Below are 21,176 nucleotides of genomic sequence, written 5' to 3' on the forward strand. Positions count from 1 at the left end.
CTCCATTTCTGTGATGTGACAACAACTGAAATTGTTCCCCAGCTGAGATTTATGTTAATATCTTGATATGTGCAGGAAGTGGGTTCGTCTGTGTTACAGCCGACCGTCGTGTTACAAATATCCAGAACGATCTTCACACTAATCTACCTCATAACATGCTCACGCAAATGAGACGTTTTGCAGGATCGATGATTGAGTGTTAATGATATGGCCTCCGTAATTGACGTCAGAGTACTCAATCCTGCATGATGACCTAAAAATTTGGAAAGTGTCCTCCAAATGGTTGCCAAAAATTCTGACGGATGACCTCAACTACACTCCTGGAAATTGAAATAAGAACACCGTGAATTCATTGTCCCAGGAAGGGGAAACTTTATTGACACATTCCTGGGGTCAGATACATCACATGATCACACTGACAGAACCACAGGCACATAGACACAGGCAACAGAGCATGCACAATGTCGGCACTAGTACAGTGTATATCCACCTTTCGCAGCAATGCAGGCTGCTATTCTCCCATGGAGACGATCGTAGAGATGCTGGATGTAGTCCTGTGGAACGGCTTGTCATGCCATTTCCACCTGGCGCCTCAGTTGGACCAGCGTTCGTGCTGGACGTGCAGACGGCGTGAGACGACGCTTCATCCAGTCCCAAACATGCTCAATGGGGGACAGATCCGGAGATCTTGCTGGCCAGGGTAGTTGACTCACACCTTCTAGAGCACGTTGGGTGGCACGGGATACATGCGGACGTGCATTGTCCTGTTGGAACAGCAAGTTCCCTTGCCGGTCTAGGAATGGTAGAACGATGGGTTCGATGACGGTTTGGATGTACCGTGCACTATTCGGTGTCCCCTCGACGATCACCAGTGGTGTACGGCCAGTGTAGGAGATCGCTCCCCACACCATGATGCCGGGTGTTGGCCCTGTGTGCCTCGGTCGTATGCAGTCCTGATTGTGGCGCTCACCTGCACAGCGCCAAACACGCATACGACCATCATTGGCACCAAGGCAGAAGCGACTCTCATCGCTGAAGACGACACGTCTCCATTCGTCCCTCCATTCACGCCTGTCGCGACACCACTGGAGGCGGGCTGCACGATGTTGGGGCGTGAGCGGAAGACGGCCTAACGGTGTGCGGGACCGTAGCCCAGCTTCATGGAGACGGTTGCGAATGGTCCTCGCCGATACCCCAGGAGCAACAGTGTCCCTAATTTGCTGGGAAGTGGCGGTGCGGTCCACTACGGCACTGCGTAGGATCCTACGGTCTTGGCGTGCATCCGTGCGTCGCTGCGGTCCGGTCCCAGGTCGACGGGCATGTGCACCTTCCGCCGACCACTGGCGACAACATCGATGTACTGTGGAGACCTCACGCCCCACGTGTTGAGCAATTCGGCGGTACGTCCACCCGGCCTCCCGCATGCCCACTATACGCCCTCGCTCAAAGTCCGTCAACTGCACATACGGTTCACGTCCCCGCTGTCGCGGCATGCTACCAGTGTTAAAGACTGCGATGGAGCTCCGTATGCCACGGCAAACTGGCTGACACTGACGGCGGCGGTGCACAAATGCTGCGCAGCTAGCGCCATTCGACGGCCAACACCGCGGTTCCTGGTGTGTCCGCTGTGCCGTGCGTGTGATCATTGCTTGTACAGCCCTCTCGCAGTGTCCGGAGCAAGTATGGTGGGTCTGACACACCGGTGTCAATGTGTTCTTTTTTCCATTTCCAGGAGTGTATATGCGCGTGGCAGTTCGCAAGATGATGATGACATGTGATAAGGCTGGAACAGGATTTTCTTTTCAACAGTAGTGGTAACGGATGAGACTCTGTTTTTCGAACCTGAAACAAGCCGCCTTTCAGCTCAGTTGAAGTGCACGTCACCGCCACTAGAAAATTCGGAAAGGACCTGCGTTAAAACATTATGGTGGCCATATTTTGGAAAATGACGCCAACCTTACTCATAATGTTCCGAAGGGCACTGCGATTCAGTTGCGAACTACCAAGACGTTTTCAAGAATAACTCTGAAATTATTTCTCGTGCTCCTTAATCACCTGACTTGGCTGGCTATTTTTCGCTTCCTGAAAGGAGGAAAGATGCACCGTGTCCACACATTTTCATTCGTTTTGCTGTCGTGTGAGCGATTTTCGACGGGTCAAAACGGACTCCTAAACAATCGTTCGCAGGCGCCATGGAATCACGAAGTCGACAAGGAGATTACGTTGAGAAATTACAGAAATCTCAATTTTTGTATGACTGTCCTGTGAAAAAAAAATTGAAGTTATCTGATTTTCGGAGACTGCTGGAGAAACGTTGAGACTGTTGCTGCCTAGTATACCTAGCGTTTCCTTGAGAAAGATTACTCTCGTTCGTTGGTTTACAAGGTTGTCAACGCCGTCATGTCTGATGGCTGAGTACAGACCTGCAAAAGGAAACGAAGCAAACGTTACAGGAGAAGCTATTGAAATAGCTATACTAGCGGTAGTGCACCACGACCGACGGACAAGCGCCTTGCATCAAAATTGTTGATCCCCGCGGAAAAGGACAGAACCTTTACTGAATTTCTGTTTCGCTGCCGCAGCTCAACACAAAAATTGTTCGTCACGTATCCATCTAGTCTACAAATGCCATACTAAGTGCTGAGTCATTATACCATATGTCGTATTGCACACCTCCAAAACTCTAATATGTCTATCACGTGTAACACGCAGAAGGGCATGTCAGTCATGAGTATGCCCTGATGAAGTCACTATTTCCTGAAAGGTAAATTAATAGATATGTAGCTGCTCTGTAAACAGGTATAACAATAATTTCAACAATATTCCTTATTAACTATTGCAGAGAACAACTGCATACGACAGATAAAAATAAGTTGTTTGAAGGACTTTACCAGTTTAACAATCTTGGAGTGCAGAAAGAGAAACATGACACGCCTGTTGTATTATTCAATACGCTAGTAATCGCTACATCGTTTGTGTTTATCTCTCTATTTTTCAGTGACTGGCATCAACGTTCATGTAGTAACTCCCTTAGTCTGCGTGGTCTGCATATTCTACACTTGTGTGGTAAGTAAGAATTTGTATTGGGTATACCTTCTGAAAATATATCGCCAAGCACACACTTTGTAATAGCCACGAATCATTCCTTAAGTACAAAGCCTACACTGCACTGATCTGTACCCATGAGACTTGTTTTTAATATATTTATAGTGTGCGTTATTGATATGCATCGTGTAGTGAAAGTGTTCTACTCCTTCGGCAGTATATGAACATAATTACTGATTACAGATGAACGCAAGTAGTAACTGTATACTTAGGACATCTATAGTGAAAATGTTTCACTGGCTGGAAACTATTTGACATCACTTTTGCATCACACGATTTTACTTGATACATCGTTTTTCTGATCGCATTGAATTCTACCTAGCGCCGGTAGCTTTATCACGTCACATTACTCACCTCACAATGGAAAAATCAGTGATCCTATCATTAAAAAAACCAAGCAACATAGATATACGGTACAAAGCATTTACACCGAAGTGCCAAAGAAACTAATGTAGGCATGCGTATCCAAACACAGAGATATGTAAACAGGCAAAATACGGCGCTGCGGTTGGCAACGCCTACATGAGACAACAAGTGCCTAACGCAGTTGTTATATCAGCTAATGCTACTACAATGGCAGATTATCAAGATTTAAGTGAGTTTGAACGTGGTATTACAGACAGTGCAAGGGCAATGGCACACAGCATCACGGAGATTACGATGAAGTGGGGATTTTCCCACACAACCAATTCTCGAGTGTACCGTGAATATCAGGATATCGGTAAAACATCAAAACTCCAACGTCGCAGCGGCCGGAATAAGATCTTGGAAGAACGGGACCAACGACGACTGAAGAGAATCGTTCAGCGTGACAGAAGTGCAACCTTTCCACAAATTGCTGCAGGTTTCAGTATTGGGTCATCAACGAGTGTCTTGATGACTGCACGAAACAAAACTTTACGCCTCGCTGGGCCCATCAGCTCCGACATTGGACTGTTGATGACTGGAAACATGTTGCTTGGTCGGACGAGTCTCGCTTCAAATTGTATCGAGCGGATGAACGTGCACGGATATGTATACAACCTCATGAATCTGTGGACTCTGCATGTCAGCAGAAGACTGTTTAAGCCGGTGGAGGCTCTGAAACTGAGCGGGGCGTGTGCAGTTGGAGTGGTAGGGGACTCCTGATACGTCTAGATACAACTCTGACAGGTAACACGTACGTAAGCATTCTGCCTATTCACCTGCATCCATTCATGTCCTTTGTGCATTCAGAAGAACTTGGGCAATTCCAGAAGGACAATGCGACACCCCAAACGTCCAGAACTGCTACATTGTGGCTCCAGGCACACTCTTCTGAGTTTAAACATTTCCACTGGCCACCAAATTCCGCAGACATGAACCTTATTCAGCACATCTGGGATGCCTTGTAACGTGCTGTTCAGAAGAGATCTCCACACCGTCTTACTCTTACGGAATTATGGACAGCCCTATACGACTCATGGTGTCAGTTCCCTCCAGCATTACTTCAGACATTAGTTGAGCTCATGCTACGTTTTGTTGCGGCACTTCTGCGTACTCGCGGGGGCCCTACACGATATTAGGCAGGTGTACCAGTTTCTTTGGCTCTTCAGTGTACAACATTAATGAAAATTAATCAATATGAAGAAGTATAGATGCACAGATCAGTCACATTAAGTGACTACTGGCTTTGTTCCACATCAACGTGGAGTAACCACTCACAGGCGGAATGTGGCAGCGCTAGCTGTGGAGGGTATATGAAGCGTGTTGGGGGATGCAGACAACACTGCAGTCGTTGTCGTAATTTATCTGATTTCCAAACGGGCAGGATCAATAGTGTTTGGGCGAAGAGTGGAAGAATTTTCATAATGGATAAGTTTTGTAAACTGCTGTGGTTAATGTATTCCGTGCATGGCAAAACGGCTCTATCCAAAACGGGCACCAACGCAACTGTCGTGCACCATGGGCCATGTATGACAACGGTGAACGACAGCCGTGTGCAGGGAAACAGGCTATGTGGCTATCAATACCAACATTTGATCATCGAACGTTGCTACATACAGTCTCTGCAGCAGGCATCTCTTCATGCACCCATTCTGACCTTTTTAGATGAATTATGTTCTACGCCCCATTGGACCGATGGCCGTTGGCGTGCATGGAACTTCCAACAATCATAGGGAGGATCCAGGCCGAGGAAGGGGGCATTATGGTTCGGGGAAAGTTTTGGAGGCGTTCTGTGGGTTACCTCGTCGTTCTGAAAGGCACAGTGGACCAACCCTTGTACGCATCCGGCCTTGGGGACTAAGTGAAGTGGCGTCTACCTGCAGGATAATGTAATGTGTCACACAGTTCACAGTACACGTATGTAGTTCAAAGACCACCATGATTAGTTTACCGTACACCCTCGGCCACCAAATTCCTTGTATTTGAACCCAATCAGGTATCTGTAGTTTCACTTCGATCGGGCTGTCCATGCTTTGGATTCTGAACCGAGAAACGTGACGCAACTTCCTCCTTCATTAGAGTTGGCGTGGCTCCACATCCCGTACCTTCCACAACCATGCTTTTGACATGTGGTCATATTAATGTCATTGAACGGTGTATATCGTCATATGGTCACATCTAGATCATCCTAGGATCTAGAAAATAAAATAAATCCTGAGACGACCCAATAAAGTAGAGAGCCGAACGAGTGAACTACAAAAAGCAAATAGGAATATAGTAAAAAACACGAAATATGTTAGAAAAATGGGGTGCGAAAAGTTTGTATGTCAAACGCTCATTTAAGGAAGTAAAATAAGTTTTAGAAAATAATTGGTAGTGGAGTGGTAGAAGATACGAATGATAAGATTAGTGGAGTACTGTTTTTGCTGCAAGTATGTTTAGAGGAAGTCAGCGACATGCTTCATATAAGAACTAGATAAGAGTGTACATTGATTCTTTCATAAAATTATTCTGGTATGCTGCCACTATTGCAAGTGGTCATCAGCGTATGTGATACCGGTAACAAGAAAACAAGATTATACGACTTGGTCAACGCGTGCGATGTTTCACAAAAATATTGCCGTAGGCACTGAAGTGAAATAGATACGATGATGATAGGAGCTCAAAAAAACGAATCAAAATTCATGCAATGGGCAGTATTTGAACGCAGTTTTCCTTGTTTACTGGGCAGGTGTGCTAGCCATTACAGCACCATGGCGGTATAGGTAACGTAGCGTTTCAGAGATTAGAATACTCTCTTTCAATATAAGACAAGGACGATTTTCACACAGTAATCAACACGATGTAATTTATATATTTGCTTTTCTTCTCAGTTCTCTTCAACTGATACTAGGATAACAACTAAGAGAGAAACTATTACTACTACTAGTACAGTTAAGACAATATTTCAACCACAACAATAATTAGTACCACTACCTTTAGTAAACGTTGGATTCAAGTTAAAACACGGATGCTACTAATTTTTAAAACGAAACATTCATTCTTCTAAGTATTTTTAGCATCTTTACATTGTAGCCTTGAGTTGTAACGTACTAAGTAATTTGATAAATAATAGAAAGGAAGGAATTTACAGTTTTAAATTCCCTTGACATATAACCAGGCACCAGATCTACAGAATGTTTTCGACAGGTGTTTTTCTGCTATATCCATATAAACAATGTGTCCCATTTATCTCAACAACCTAAACTAATTTTTATCCAGAAACGAAAAAGAGATATATCTTGTACCATGGAATTTTTTTAAAATTGCACCCTATATTTTTATTCGTTTTCAGGGCACACCGTCGAAGAAATGGTAGAAATGTTACGCAGTTATAGAGATGTAAGTTAGCGGAAAAGTAATGGCAATAATGCTTTCTTATTTACAATTTGGATACATGTAGCACAGTTCCGTAGAGCTTTTAATTAATATGCTGCATTTATACCATTCGTTCGATGGAGGTGATCGCACAAACCGTCAACTGAAGAGGGTTAACTAAATGACTGATATGCATTTTCCATGCGCTTCCATTTGTTTACTGTCAAATCTAGCAAGTGAACGAGTTACACCACTGTGATCTAATACCGGAGAGTGAAAGTTAATTTTGTGTTCCGCTTCTAATACCGTTATGTTTACGTACGCCGCAATACGTTTCTGAACAGGGCGGGAGGAGAGAAAGTGATTTATCGAATAACGAACATAGGGTTCTATTAGAAATTTCGTACTGCTCTTCATGTCTTGGTAAGGAACGTAGTTACAAAAATGCTAAACAACATTTGTTTGACGCATTTTTTTATTTTGCTTCTGAACAAAAAGTTGCCTGGGGTTGTCATGAAAAATGGGACGCACTGTAAAGCGAATTGGTAGAATTTTCTACCATCGATATTCAGGCAACCCATTGGTGTATAATAAAGTGTGCGCCACCGTTCGTTGTTTCGCTATTGTATTTCCAACAGGGTATCTCTCTTTTTGTGATTGTAATTTACGTAAGATCTCACTTCAGTAAGGCTGTAGCAGCCCTTAATATTAACCTATTATATGGCAGGTCTGGTTGATTTTGTTTCTTAACTTCGTTGACACATTAGTGACAGACTAGATATCAGGTCTGGGATTTTTTTCTGTTTATCTCTTCTTTCACCTCTGAAATCAATGTTGCAAATGAAAAGTCTCACCGTGGTTGTGAGTCAATCTTCAACTGTCTAGGTCTGTGGAGGGCAATCCCATGTCCCATACAAATCTCACAAAAACGTCACTAATTGTTTTGCGACGTTTTAGTGAATTTTTTATCCCTGAAAAACTACATGTTTCAATCATGGATTTGCAAGAGCTCTAAAAATCACTGTAGCGAACATATAGTCTCACTGTTATAAATTGTCGTTTTATATTTTTTAAGGTTTTATACTTTCAATGTTCTTTTTTAAATTTGTAATATTTAATGATTTTTCTTGAGTTCTAGGTCCTCTGCGTAATTGCACTGCTATAATTCTGCATTCTTTACGTCTTTCACTATTTATACATCCGTTGATTCAGGCCTATACTTTTAATTTTAACAAAAAAATTTGGTACAATTTTTATGCCTATGCTTTGAGAGTAAGACCTTATGAACTTACGCTTTCAAAGTTGCACACACTGAAAATGTTGAGGCACTAATTCACTTTTCGCTACTTCACTTGCACTTTTGTACCCTACTGTTTCATCCCCTTTTACAGTTTCGTGCGTCCATTGTCGTATTTTAACAGATGAGATTTTACACAATTGACTTTTGGCAGTTTTAGTATGAGCCAGTCCGTTGTTAAGCCCATAGCTCCCTGCCACTAACCCTCTCTCTACCCCTCCCCCCCCCCTCACTCCCTTCACCTCTTTGCCAACTCTCAATCCTGCTAGTTCAATTTTTCAATTTTATTTATTTTATGTCGATTACATTTTACACACGCATTGTCCTACACTATAAGCATTTTATGGAGAATTTTTACATAATTATACTTTCTATAAAGTTAGCACGACCGTTTTTGTTAAGCTCATGATATCCATTTCCCTTGCCCAATCAGCCTCGCTCCATTTCGCCTCCTGCCTTCCCTTTTCCGCTGTCCATTACCTCCAGCATATACCCGTTTAAAACACTGACCGCCGTTGCAAAACACAGCACTCTGATATGTGGTTCTGACTGGACCAGACGGGTTGCTGACCCTACTAAATTTTTAGTTCTATTTTGTTCTATATCTGAAGATGTTCATGAGTGATCGAATCATGTAGTCTAACTAAAAACATGCAACCGGAGCTGAGCAATAAACGAAAATTATCTTAAAGCTCTAAAATAATTTATTTAGAAAATATTTAATTATTATTCATATGTGACAAATATAACAGACGCCACCTGCTGTATGTTGTCTTTCTGGTTACATGAATAATGTCGGTGCTGCTCTGAAGCAGCACCTAAATTTTTCTTGTTAACAGAACCGGTCACTACCGTCACTTATATGGTCAAGTATGATTTTATGTATGGCATTTAACATTGTTGTATGCCATAGACTATACTTTAGTTATTGAATTTATTTATTTAGCGTATTGCTAATACTGACAAATCAAAAAATTAAATTATGTATACATATGTACATATTTACACACAAGAAACTTGTTTGGCTTTACAACTGAATATCTAGTCCTTCAATCCAGCGCACTGCATCTGGAATTGCTAGCAGGAAGTCCTCTTCAGTACCGTGATAGGCTCGAATCCTGCATTCACTGATAATGTTAGAAACAGTCTGGTGTGGAGTCCTGCAGTCACACGCTGGATTACGCAGCCTGTTCCACTTAAAGAGAACACCCCTGCATCGGCAAGGCTGGTACGTAGTCTGTTGAGGGTAATCCAGGTCTTGCGTGGTAGGTCGAATCCACTTGGAAGTTCAACACCTGAGAAGATGTCTGTCATTGCTTCCCACCGACCTTTCCATTCTTCAAATGGTTTGAAATCCTTAGCAACCACGTCACCAGCATCGCACATAGTTGCATGGCGTGATTTCGGGATCTCACGATTTAAAAGTGGCAGGTCGCTTTGCACAGGTAGGTTAGAATTCCTAGAGATCTTGTGGAATTCCCTCATGAGGGCATTACATCTGCGTAGATCAGGAGGCATTATACCAGTTAACAGTGGACGCCAATAAACTGGAGTAGCTCTGATTGCGCCAGATATTAGGCACACTGTCGTATTCAGCTGGGTGCCAATAAGCCTTGTATGATGACTGTTCATCCAAACAGGTGCACAATACTCAGCACTTGAGTACACCAAACCCAGAGCTGAAGATCGCAGGCTGGTTGCAGGAGATCCCCAGGTAGTTCCGCACAGCTTATGGAGAATATTGTTCCGAGTCCTCAACTTTTGAGCTAAGTTAAGAAAGCGTTGTTTGAAGCATAGTGTACGGTCCAGGATAACACCAAGATATTTTGGGTTCCAATTATGACGAATAATTCTGCCTCTGTAACGTACTTCCAGTTTTACGCTCACCATCCGTTTATTTAAATGGAAGCAACATAAAAAAATGGTTCAAATGGCTCTGAGCACTATGGACCTTAACATCTGAGGTCATCAGTCCCCTAGAGCTTAGAACTACTTAAACCTAACTAACCTAAGGACATCACATTCATCCATGCCCGAGCCAGGATTCGAACGTGCGACCGTAGCGGTCGCGCGGTTCCAGACTGAAGCTCCTAGAACCGTCGGTCACATCGTCCGGAGGAATCAACACACTTCTGTTTTATTCACACTGGGTTGGAGTCTCCAGATTTTGAAGTAATTATCTAAAACCGACAGGTCATTGTTAGAATCTCTTCTGTTGTCTTCATTTCCTGGTGTTGTACAGCTAGAGTCAGGTCATCGGCCTAGAACAATTTTCTGGACGAAGTATCAGGTAGATCAGATGGATAAAGATTCAACAGCAATGTGAGAGCTGATCCTGGGGGCAATCCGTTGTTTAGCTTCCTATCCTTACTTACGTTGCTTCCAGTGATTACCTGAAACTTCCGATTGCTTAGCGTTCCGTTAATCAGTCGAGCCATTTTCCTGCCGGGTATGAAGTAGATAAGGCCTTAGCTCCACACAATGTCAAAGGCGGCAATTAGGTCAATAAACGCCAAAGATGTTTTCTGCTTCATTTGGCATCCTGACTCTATGAAGGATGTGAGAGACAATACTTGGTCGCAGCAGCTACGTCCTAAATGATCAACTGGAACATTCTCTAGCCTTTCTAAAAGCTTGTAGCAGCAGCTAAGAAGAGCAATGGGGTTGATAGTTTTCTACCGTGTTGCTGGGTTTTGCCAGGTTTCAGAACAGATAGAATCTTCGCCTTTTAAAATTCCAATGGAAGTTTAACATTCAGCAGGATGTCAGTGAAGAATTCTGCCTGTCATTTCTTAGCTTTTCCTCCCATATGGATCAGGTATTCTGGATGGGTACCATCGAATCCATGTGCCTTAAGAGGTTTGAGGTCCTTCAGTCCAGGGTCATTGTCTAAAACTGTGAAGGAACGGACATACTCAGCCGTCTTTTTCAGTTATGAATATTTTTTGTATCTGCGGATCTAAAGATGGTTCATGTGGAAAATGCATGTAGTCTCGAAGAACAATGAAATCTGTTACCTGTTTCAGATGCTACAGCAACCACTTCCAGATCATATTACTGCCATCGAAGAATGAAGTCGTAAGACAACCTAAACCGGTAGTAGCTTGTAATAATTGTGTGATTTTGTCGCTTGAATAAAACAAATGATCACCGTAGACTTCAGCATCGCGCCACCATACCGCAATTTACAAATATGAAATTCAGCGCCTCGTTAATTCTTGTTTCAGGGCGGACTCAAGGCTGTCGTGTGGACAGACGTCATACAGACCGGGTCGATGTTTGCGGCCGTCATCCTGGTTGTTGTCAAGGGAACCGTGGACGTGGGCGGGCTCGGTGTCGTCTGGCAAAGGAATGCGGACACCGGCAGGATGGAACTACCCGAGTAAGCGGTCCAAGCGCGTAGAGCCGACACTTGACAACCTGTAGTGCTACACGTAAGAGTGCGTAGTTAACGGCACACTTACCTGTCGTTAACGATTTGTCTACTTAAAAATTGGAAATCTGTGGTAAGTTCTATGGGACCAGACAGCTGAGGTCATCGGTCCCTAGGCTTACACACTACTTAATCTAACTTAAACTAACTTACACTGAGGACAACACACACACCCATGCCCAAGGCAGGACTCGAATCTCCGACGGTGGGGGGAGCCGTGCGAACCGTGGCAAGGCGCCTGAGACCGCACGGCTACCCCACGCGGCTTGCCTAGTTAAATGTTCACTTGCTGTTACACAGGCTGTAATAAAAATACAAGACAGAAATGGCGGCCACATTTCTCACACATAGACGAAGAAATTATGATATATGAACATGGGTCTTGTAGCAGCCCTTTTTCTGTTTTCGCTTTTTCGTCTAATAGGTGAAAGTTTGATTTTATTTTTTACACATTGACTGTCATTGAAGGGTTTTACTTTTATTTAATATTGTCCCGGCTAAGTATCAGTTTGATTACTTTTAAAACCCAATGTTAAACGTGGGTCACTACACGTATAGTCTTCCCAGCTCTGAGAGAAAAAAATCTTTAGTAGCTTTACTACCAATGTTTACAGACGACGATACTTTAACCTTTCGTTCAATTGTTTTAGTTACGAATCGCTATTTTGTTCTAGGCGTAGATCACGTAACCTTAACGTTTATTAATCTAAGTTAAATTAATGTTCAAGACTTGTATTATGTTTCAAATTAGCAACGTCAGTTTATTGACAAGAATTATCAATAAATAGGTTCTCTCATACGATCTCATTCAAAGAAGTTCTTTAATTAGATGTCTAAAGAGGATTCCCGCTAGCAACAGAGATGTTAGATAATATCCTGCACTTTCGGTAAATAAGTTATTTCTATTTAATATCCGCAAACTGTCATTAACTATGATCACTAGTCGTGTGAAGTTAAAGTTTCCCACTATCACAATTCAAAGTCCGAATCCGATTAAAATTCTCAATTCAGTAGAGCGTTTAAATATTCACAAAATTGACATTAAAGCCAAAGAGATTACTATTCAGCTCTCCGTTTATCTAATCTGATAATGTCCAAATTAAAATCTTGAATTGACAATCCTCAAAAACAATCTCGTCACAATCTATTCTTGATCCCTGTTTAATAAAGTCCCAATTGCTGTTCTCTAAAGCTGTACGTCCTAAATAACTTCCGAACTAGAACAGACTAGAGACTGGAGTATCGTAATTACAACGTATGGCTATTTATACTTAAATAAACACTATCTTTGGTGTCCCAGACCTACGTTCTATGACTATAATATTGATTTTCTTACGTATTGGAATTACTAATATTTTAGTATTTTCTACCGCTTTTCCCCCTTCCCATGTTTTTAAAATTTATTATTAAATTTTCCTTTTCTTTTCTATTGCTTTCTGTACTAGATATTTCCCTCTATTTGTTTTTTATTTATTTTTCGTAATTACTACTTGTGGAGGGACTTGGGTCATTTTGTGATTTGATATTTTAAGGACATGGGAGCTAGTGTGGGAGCTATTTTTGTTTTTTCAACACCGAGAGGCGCTGTAAGTGTTATAGTCTGGAAACGCTTTGTTTCCATGTTGCAACTCATTTTCTCCAACTCATTAATCATGGGAAACACACAAGAAGCGAGTGTTAGAATCATGGGGAACATGCACGGCTTGGTGACCTCTCGTTAGTTGTGCAACCCCAGTGTTTCGTTTTACACGTCTCTGTTCCCGAGGGACGTACTTCATTGATTGTTTACAGGTAATCTCAAGTGTTCCAGCGACCGTTGCAAACACATGGGTTACAACGCAGAGTTAGCCACAGAGCTGGCTCGTGTAAGGGCAGTGCACACAAATGAAGAGATGCCAGATCTGATTCATCGATTAGGTGACGGAGATCGCGCTCAGGGCTTGCATAGGCAGAGGAGGACCAATCGCCTGACATCCACGCTGTCCTGATCTAAACCCACTGGACTTTTATTTCTTGAAGCATTTGAAACCTCTTGTGTACCGAACCCCAGCACAAGATATGTGCCCATAGTACGAAATATAATCACGGAGGGTCCGCAGCTCGTGGTCGTGCGGTAGCGTTCTCACTTTCCGCGCCCGGGTTCCCGCGTTCGATTTCCGGCGGGGTCAGGGATTTTCTCTGCCTCGTGATGACTGGGTGTTGAGTGATGTCCTTAGGTTAGTTAGGTTTAAGTAGTTCTAAGTTCAAGGGGACTGATGACCATAGATGTTGAGTCCCATCGTGCTCAGAGCCATTTAATCACGGAGGGCTTATTGAACATCTCCTGTGAGAAAGAGTTGCATGTGGTATGCTAGTGGATTCTGTTCGTGTGCGGCGTTTCCAGACTCATGTCCATATCACATAAAGTCCTCGTGTACTTGTGAGAAATGTGCCCTGCAACTTTTCCCATACGTTTTTGTTACACCCTCTACATGCATCACGTGTCAGTACCTATGTTTTCTCTCTGTCTCTCTCTTTTGTTTCTTGTTAACTGTGTCGACAATGGCTTTGTGTCTGGAACGTGACATCTGTTAATACATTATTGGATCTGTATAGCTACAAAGAGCATTACATTTTTAATTCACTGTATCAGTTTTAAACAATGCAATTCGTAGCAGTACAAAACAAATAATTTACCTTAAAAACGCCTATTACCTATCAGCTGACTTTTATTTAAACTTTAATATCTGCAGATTTCGGTTTGGACCATCTTCACAAGATACCTGAGCACAAAGTGGAAAAAGTAATAAGTATGAAAAATATGAAACAAAAAATTCGTAATACGAGCATAAACATAATCTGTTCATGAATACTTACAAAACAAAAGCAGATCAGGTGAATACATACGATAGGTCATTTTCTTTTCTGGCTGACAGAAAATCCTAAACGTTATAATAGGTATAAAAAGAACGAAACTTGTTCTACAAAAGTCTGATAGAGATATGCTCAACGTAACAACAGTTAACCTAATATGCTTAATTCCACTAGAATGTTTTCCAAATTTATAATATCTGCTTCTTATCAGCTGTTAACTTCTTCTAGATATGACTTCCGTACATATCTATAAAATGTGTTTTTATATCATTATTCGCTCGTGGTGCAGTGGCTATAACCCGTTCATCATAAGCATAAATCTGATATAAACAAACACAAACGTGATGATTGGTCAGAAGCCGCAGCACACGTACACTGGTATCGTTATGCTCTTGGAAGTAGGTCCCAGTTATGTATTAGATGTATCATTACTAAGCTACGTTAAATGAAACTTTAAGACTCTCAAATTTATTAACAGCCATCAATGTTTTTCTTAACCATGCGTTAGCTACGTAGTCTTTTTTTTTTTTTTTTTTTTCAAAAATCGTGTACAGTCACGGCCTCCGCAGCATTGTGCTCTGATTGTCGCGCTGTTAATGTGCAGTATAAAAATGGCTGAGGTTGCTTTCTGATCTGTAGAGAAACATGCACGTGGAACACGGTTAAATGGTGCCGAGAAATAGGCTGTCCCTAATGTTTCTCATAAATTTATGGACATAATCGGCTTTGTAGTTTTCCCAGTGTTGTATATGATGCAATTGGTATTCAAACCCACATAGATCGTGTAGTGCAATCTGTAGCGTAATAGGATGCGAAACAAATGCGGTTATTCGTGCGTTGGTTTAAATCATCCCGATTTTTTTTTCCTCGTTCAGTTTGAAATACCTACGGCTCGTAATGATGAAACTCATTATTTATTATGAGTAATACATGTCTTATTATTCCTAATTACACATTGGAAGTGAAATTCCTATTTCCATTTCAAATACAAATTCTTAATTATCGATGTTTTATGAAAGACTGTTAATAAAAGTTGTTTAGATTAAGAAAACATAACAATTTAATTTTTAGGGCAAGAATGAAAATCCAAATCCCCTTTATTTCGACTATTTCCATCGTTTTCTACCACGGAGGTAGATGAGTATCGTAGAAACTTGAAAAACACATCAAACAAATGCTGCATTTTTACATTTGCTACTGTACCATTACAATATGAACCCAGCAGAACTGATCTGGACCCAAGTTGCGGGATTAGGCTCGAGAAGTAACAAGACTGTTAAGCTGCCAGACGTACTGGAACTAACGCACGCAGCTTTTTCACACGTCACTGCCGAACTCTGGCGGGATATAGAACGGCTCGTCGTACAAGAAGAGAAAACGTTGTGCGTGGTTGGCCTCGTGTGTTCTGTTGTTGATAGGCTCGTTATCAACGTAGCAGGTGACACTTACAGAACTGAAACGTATTTCTCAGATTCAGATAAGGAGCCGGCCGAAGTGGCCGTGCGGTTAAAGGTGCTGCAGTCTGGAACCGCAAGACCGCTACGGTCGCAGGTTCGAATCCTGCCTCGGGCATGGATGTTTGTGATGTCCTTAGGTTAGTTAGGTTTAACTAGTTATAAGTTCTAGGGGACTAATGACCTCAGCAGTTGAGTCCCATAGTGCTCAGAGCCATTTGAACCATTCAGATAAGGAAGGGGCTAAGAGTTTACCAGACGACAGACTGTAAGCAATACCTCCAGTGGCTACAATATTCAACGATACGGTGAAATCCTTCAATCCACTCTCAAGTTACACACAATTTATGCAGAAAAATTACCCTGTGGGTAAGTCAGGAATTATCATCATTCTTAATTACAGCAGTACGATAACGTGTTCCCGTGTTCGTCTAGTCGTGCAAGGAGCGTATTGCGGGAGATTTGCAGTGTATTATTTCATTCCGTGTGAAAATTAAATGACATGTATTGCTCCTCTGCTCGTGTCTTTTTACGTGTGAACTGTAGCTAGCCACATCACTGCAGGCTATCTGTACCAGCTGACCGGCCAGTGCTGTCCATGTTAAATGCGCCGGTAAAGCTGTTGTCCCGTACTATCGCTAAGCCGATGTGCACGTAACGCACAGCACAAAACGTACCCTTATTATCGTACTTGACGGTACTCGAGACAGCTTGGCTGCAGTCCCGCGTGAAACGGAAATCCAAACAGGTTCCAGCAAACGCGGAAGAATGCATAGTGCAATGTTCACGTCAGGTTGATTCTTATGATGAACGGATTATACCCCTTATAGCTTTCCCTCTTTCGTTTCGTATATTCTTGTATACCATTAACTGTTGTTAAGTTGAGCTCATCTCCATTACACTGTCGTGCAACATGGTTTGTTCTTTTATTATACCTGTTATGACTTTTTGGATTTTCTGCAGGCAGATTTATGTACACACCTGACCTGTTCTTGCCTCTTAAGTATTCATGAATATATTACGCATATGCACATTATCTCCTAATGCATAGTACGCTGATGTTGAATCTGGTATTTCTATTGTGTCTTGCAGGCCAGGTTTTGACCTCACCACTCGTCACTCCTGGTTTGGCATTCTCGTGGGCGGTTTCTTCGGCATGCTGAATCTGGGGGTCTCCCAGATGGCGATCCAGAGGTTCGCCTCCATCGAGAGTCTTCCCAAAGCTCGCCTGTGAGTAATTGTTACCCGTACCTACAAATGCACACAGCTTACCTCGGTGAAATCATTGTCCTAGAGTCTCTGTGTGTCTATCTTTCTAGAGACGGTTGCAAGACTCGGCTGTTCGATAGAGGATGTCAAATTAAAAACTTTTCAGTCGTCAAGTTTCCAACCTAATTTATTTGGCAACCAGTTTCATCGTTTTACTTCACCATCTTCAGGCCCTTGACCGACGTGTAGGGAGGCTCTACCAGGTCGGCACGCAACGCTTGAAGTGATCACTATAGCAAAAATCTAATACCATTATTGCTGGCCCTGTTTTGATCACAACCGAGGTAGATTCATACTACACATCGGTCAGAGGCCAGAAAATGGCATAGTTGGTTGGGCTGAGTTGTTTGGGGGAAGAGACCAAACAGCGAGGTCATCGGTCTCATGCCGGACGTGGGATTGAACCGTTATCCTCCCAATTGCGAGTCCAGTGTGCTAACCACTGCGGAAAATGGCATAGTAAAACGCTGAAACTGGTTACTAAATAAAATGAGGTTGGAAACTTGACGGGTGAAAGGTTTTTAATTTGACATCTTCTTGTCCTAGAAAGTGATAGGCGGGAATCGATGTGCAATTCTTCTTAAGTACTCCAGTGACGATAATTGATCACACTGATATTTTCCTCCACGTCAGTAGCAACAAGGTGATTTTTCACGGCCACAAATACTTATTTTTCTTTCATAATACACTGTGTTAAAGCACAAATAAGTTTCATGTTTCAGTTGCTTTCAAACTTCCGTAAACTCGCGGATAGGAGCATGGGGTTTGTAAAATTTTGCAAAAAGAACACCGCGTACAGGTATGTAACACTCTTTAACGGGACACGTCCGGTTTCGTGACGTGTAACTCATCCAGGTGTACACGCTATTTTAGTCATTAAAACGTCAACGTAGGACGGAAGGACGACACGAGCTGTGCTAGTAGAACGATGTTACCCGCCAAACGCAGATAATCATTTAAAAAGTGGTGCGAACATTGCTTACCTCATTCACAACTAAACGGGGACGAACACAATATCCAGCTCATCGTACCAACGGTCCCCGCGGACAGCTGCAATGCATCAGCCACTTTTTTTCAAGTGATTAACTGCGTTTCGCTGGTAATGCCGTTTTACCAGTAAAGATTGGGTCATCATTCCTCCCGACGTTCATGTTTTTAATAACTAAAAGTAACATGTACGCCTGAGGATGTATAGGCCGTGACACGGGCCCTGTCCCACTACGAATTTTTATGCAGCTGTAAGCGGTGTTCTTTTTGTTAGATGTATTACCAGATCTGCGGATGCCTAGAATACATAGTAGTCTGTAAAGTTGTTTTAAATGTCGATGAAACGACTTGGTTGATGTTGTTATCTCTCTAACGTCAATTGGTACAATGTGCTGTTATATTTAGGATGAGTAAACATGGACATAAACTCCACTGAAGATACCTACACAGTAGCTGTACTCGGTCTGCGATGAAAAGGATTTAAATTTACGACCGATTCTATCTTGAATCTCATTAATATGGTGGTGGAGCACGCTGTTCCCGATAGAAACAAACATGGATAATATAATACGTAATGCAAATCATAAACAATGGATGTTATATACATATTTCGCAAGTTCACATGTACAGTAAAAATGCAAAACGAATCTTGTGGGAATTATCTAAGAAAATATAAAAATGGTTCAAATGGCTCTGAGCACTATGGGACTTAACATCTATGGTCATCAGTCCCCTAGAACTTAGAACTACTTAAACCTAACTAATCTAAGGACATCACACAACACCCAGTCATAAGAAAATATAAAGGGCGCTCATAAAGAAACAAGCCGGAGGCATAATAACAGAAACCAGTACCTGTATGTTAGAAGTATTGACCCTAGCTGTTGAGACGGTTGTCCCACTGTGACACAAGGTGGTTAATGGCTGTCTCATGAAATTTCCGGGGCTGCGATGTTAACCAGTTCCACACGTACAGCGTTCGGAGTGAATCATTTGCCCCTCAGAGCCTTTTCACAGGGAGACAGGTCCTTACTGTATGGAGGGAGGCCGAGGACCTCCCATTTGAATTTCTGCAGGAGTGCCGCGACTGTGTTAGCCGTATGAGACTTTGCATTTTCGTGGAGCAAAATGAACCTACGGGTGGGATTGCTTGGTCGTTTTGATTTGAACGCTTAGGAAAGGGTGGTCAAAGTTTGCGAGTAACGGCGGGCATTCACTGTTGTCCTGTTCTGCAGGACGTGAATCAGAATGGGGCCATCTGGGTCAAAGACGAACGCCAGCATAACGTTTCTCCTCGGACGACAACGTCCAGCTGTACGTGCAGAATGGGTTCATATCGCAGCCTCGGTAATTTTATGAGACAGCCATTCTCCGCCTTGTGTCACAGTGGGACAAGTGTCCCAACAGCGAGGGTCAATACTTATAACATAGATGAACTGGTTTCTGTAATTATGCCTCCGGCTCGTTTCTCCCCTTATAAGTTGCTATAGTTTGTACCTGAAAAAAGTGTTAATATTGTCCTAACACCTCTCAAATATGTTTAGTTTCTGCTGATCGTCGCATTATATATTTGTTATAGCCGACAGCTTGTCTGAAGACAGTGTCGCCTTCTCAAGAAATTTCATTCTGTTTCAATTGTTTTTCCTTGCAGGACAATGTGGATGTTCCTGATAGGTGCCATGAGTCTCAATTTGATGAGCTGTTACACCGGTCTTCTCAGCTTCGCCACGTTCTTCGACTGTGATCCGATCAGTACAAAAGTAAGCAGCTTGGCGACTATTAACGGCTGTGTGGCACGTCGCCGTTCACTTACACATCTTAAACAAATATTACTTTTAAATGTAAATCAGTTTTCATGTTGCTTTTCCTGAAAGTTTCTGATAAACAGCTTCCATACGCCTGGCCTATAATAAGTCTATTCCAAGACTGTTACCTTAGAATGAATCATTGACCCAACAGCAGAGAATGTATTCGTACTGTTCTGAAGATTCCCGACTGATAAAAACTTTGTGCCAAACACGGACTCGAACCGATACCCTGTCTTCCGTTCTCAAGACGGAGTTATTTAGCCTGACTCATCACCCACCCTCACACCGCCTGTCTGTCACAACGTCACTCTTGCTGTCCTAACTCCACAGCAGCTCTTCAGCACATGTTGCAGGATTCCTGGTCCAGCATTCCTGAGGGAAAGGACATTTCGGAATAATGTTCAAATGTGTGTGAAATCGTATGGGACTTAACTGGTACGGTCATCAGTCCCTAAGCTTACACACTACTTAACCTAAATTATCCTAACGACATACACACACACCCATGCCCGAGGGAGGACTCGAATCTCCGCCGGGAACAGTCGGAATAATGTCTTAGCTACAGCCTGTGGTTCTTTGCAGAATGTACCTTTCACTCTGCGGCTGAGTGAGGGTGGTTTCGAAACTTCCTGACAGGTTAAAACTCTGTACCGGGCCGTGACTCGAATCCTGGACTGCGCCTTTCGCCGAAAAGGCAAGATTTCCGACTGTGGCTAAGAGATTTATCCGCAATTTTTTGCAGCACTGCTTTTGCAGCAACACATGCCGTGGAAATTTTGTGAAATTTGCTAGGCAGGAGAGAAGTGATGCTCTGATCCCACGACATGTGGAGTGCGCGTGGAGAATCCGGTCTGTAAGAGCAATACGCGCGAAAAGCAATGTTCCGGGTTAAAGTCCTGGTCCCAAATACATTTTCAAACAGGAAGTTTAAACATTACATTAAATAGTATTTTTTTCGTATTCAAATCTTCAATCTCTAACAACTTTTCCGTTCACCAAGAGCAAAGTGTAAAGTCTTCAGTCTGAAAGTGAATGAATATAGGGTTTCAGTGACATATTCACTTATTCGCAATCCCATCATTCGTCCGTTACCTTTGTCTTCCACTTTTTCTGGTGAGTGATGTCCATACCTCCAGTGTCGTTCTGGAACGTGTGCAAAATACCAGTCTACCTCTGCCGTAGCTCTTTGACTGCAAGGCATTTAAGAC

At 42.6% G+C, this 21,176-nt stretch overlaps 1 protein-coding gene across 1 annotated transcript in view; it reads left to right on the forward strand.

The window, feature by feature from the left end:
* LOC126419467 (sodium-coupled monocarboxylate transporter 1-like) overlaps window positions 1-21,176 on the forward strand; it is a 166,531-nt gene that overhangs the window by 49,142 nt on the left and 96,213 nt on the right. The window contains exons 5-8 of the mRNA XM_050086654.1: window positions 2,999-3,066; window positions 11,392-11,546; window positions 16,997-17,134; window positions 19,812-19,920. Of these exons, the coding sequence (XP_049942611.1) occupies window positions 2,999-3,066; window positions 11,392-11,546; window positions 16,997-17,134; window positions 19,812-19,920 (470 nt within the window). The remainder of the gene's footprint in view (window positions 1-2,998; window positions 3,067-11,391; window positions 11,547-16,996; window positions 17,135-19,811; window positions 19,921-21,176) is intronic.

Source organism: Schistocerca serialis, chromosome 9 (assembly GCF_023864345.2).
Source record: "Schistocerca serialis cubense isolate TAMUIC-IGC-003099 chromosome 9, iqSchSeri2.2, whole genome shotgun sequence".
Taxonomy (NCBI): Eukaryota; Metazoa; Arthropoda; class Insecta; order Orthoptera; family Acrididae; genus Schistocerca; species Schistocerca serialis.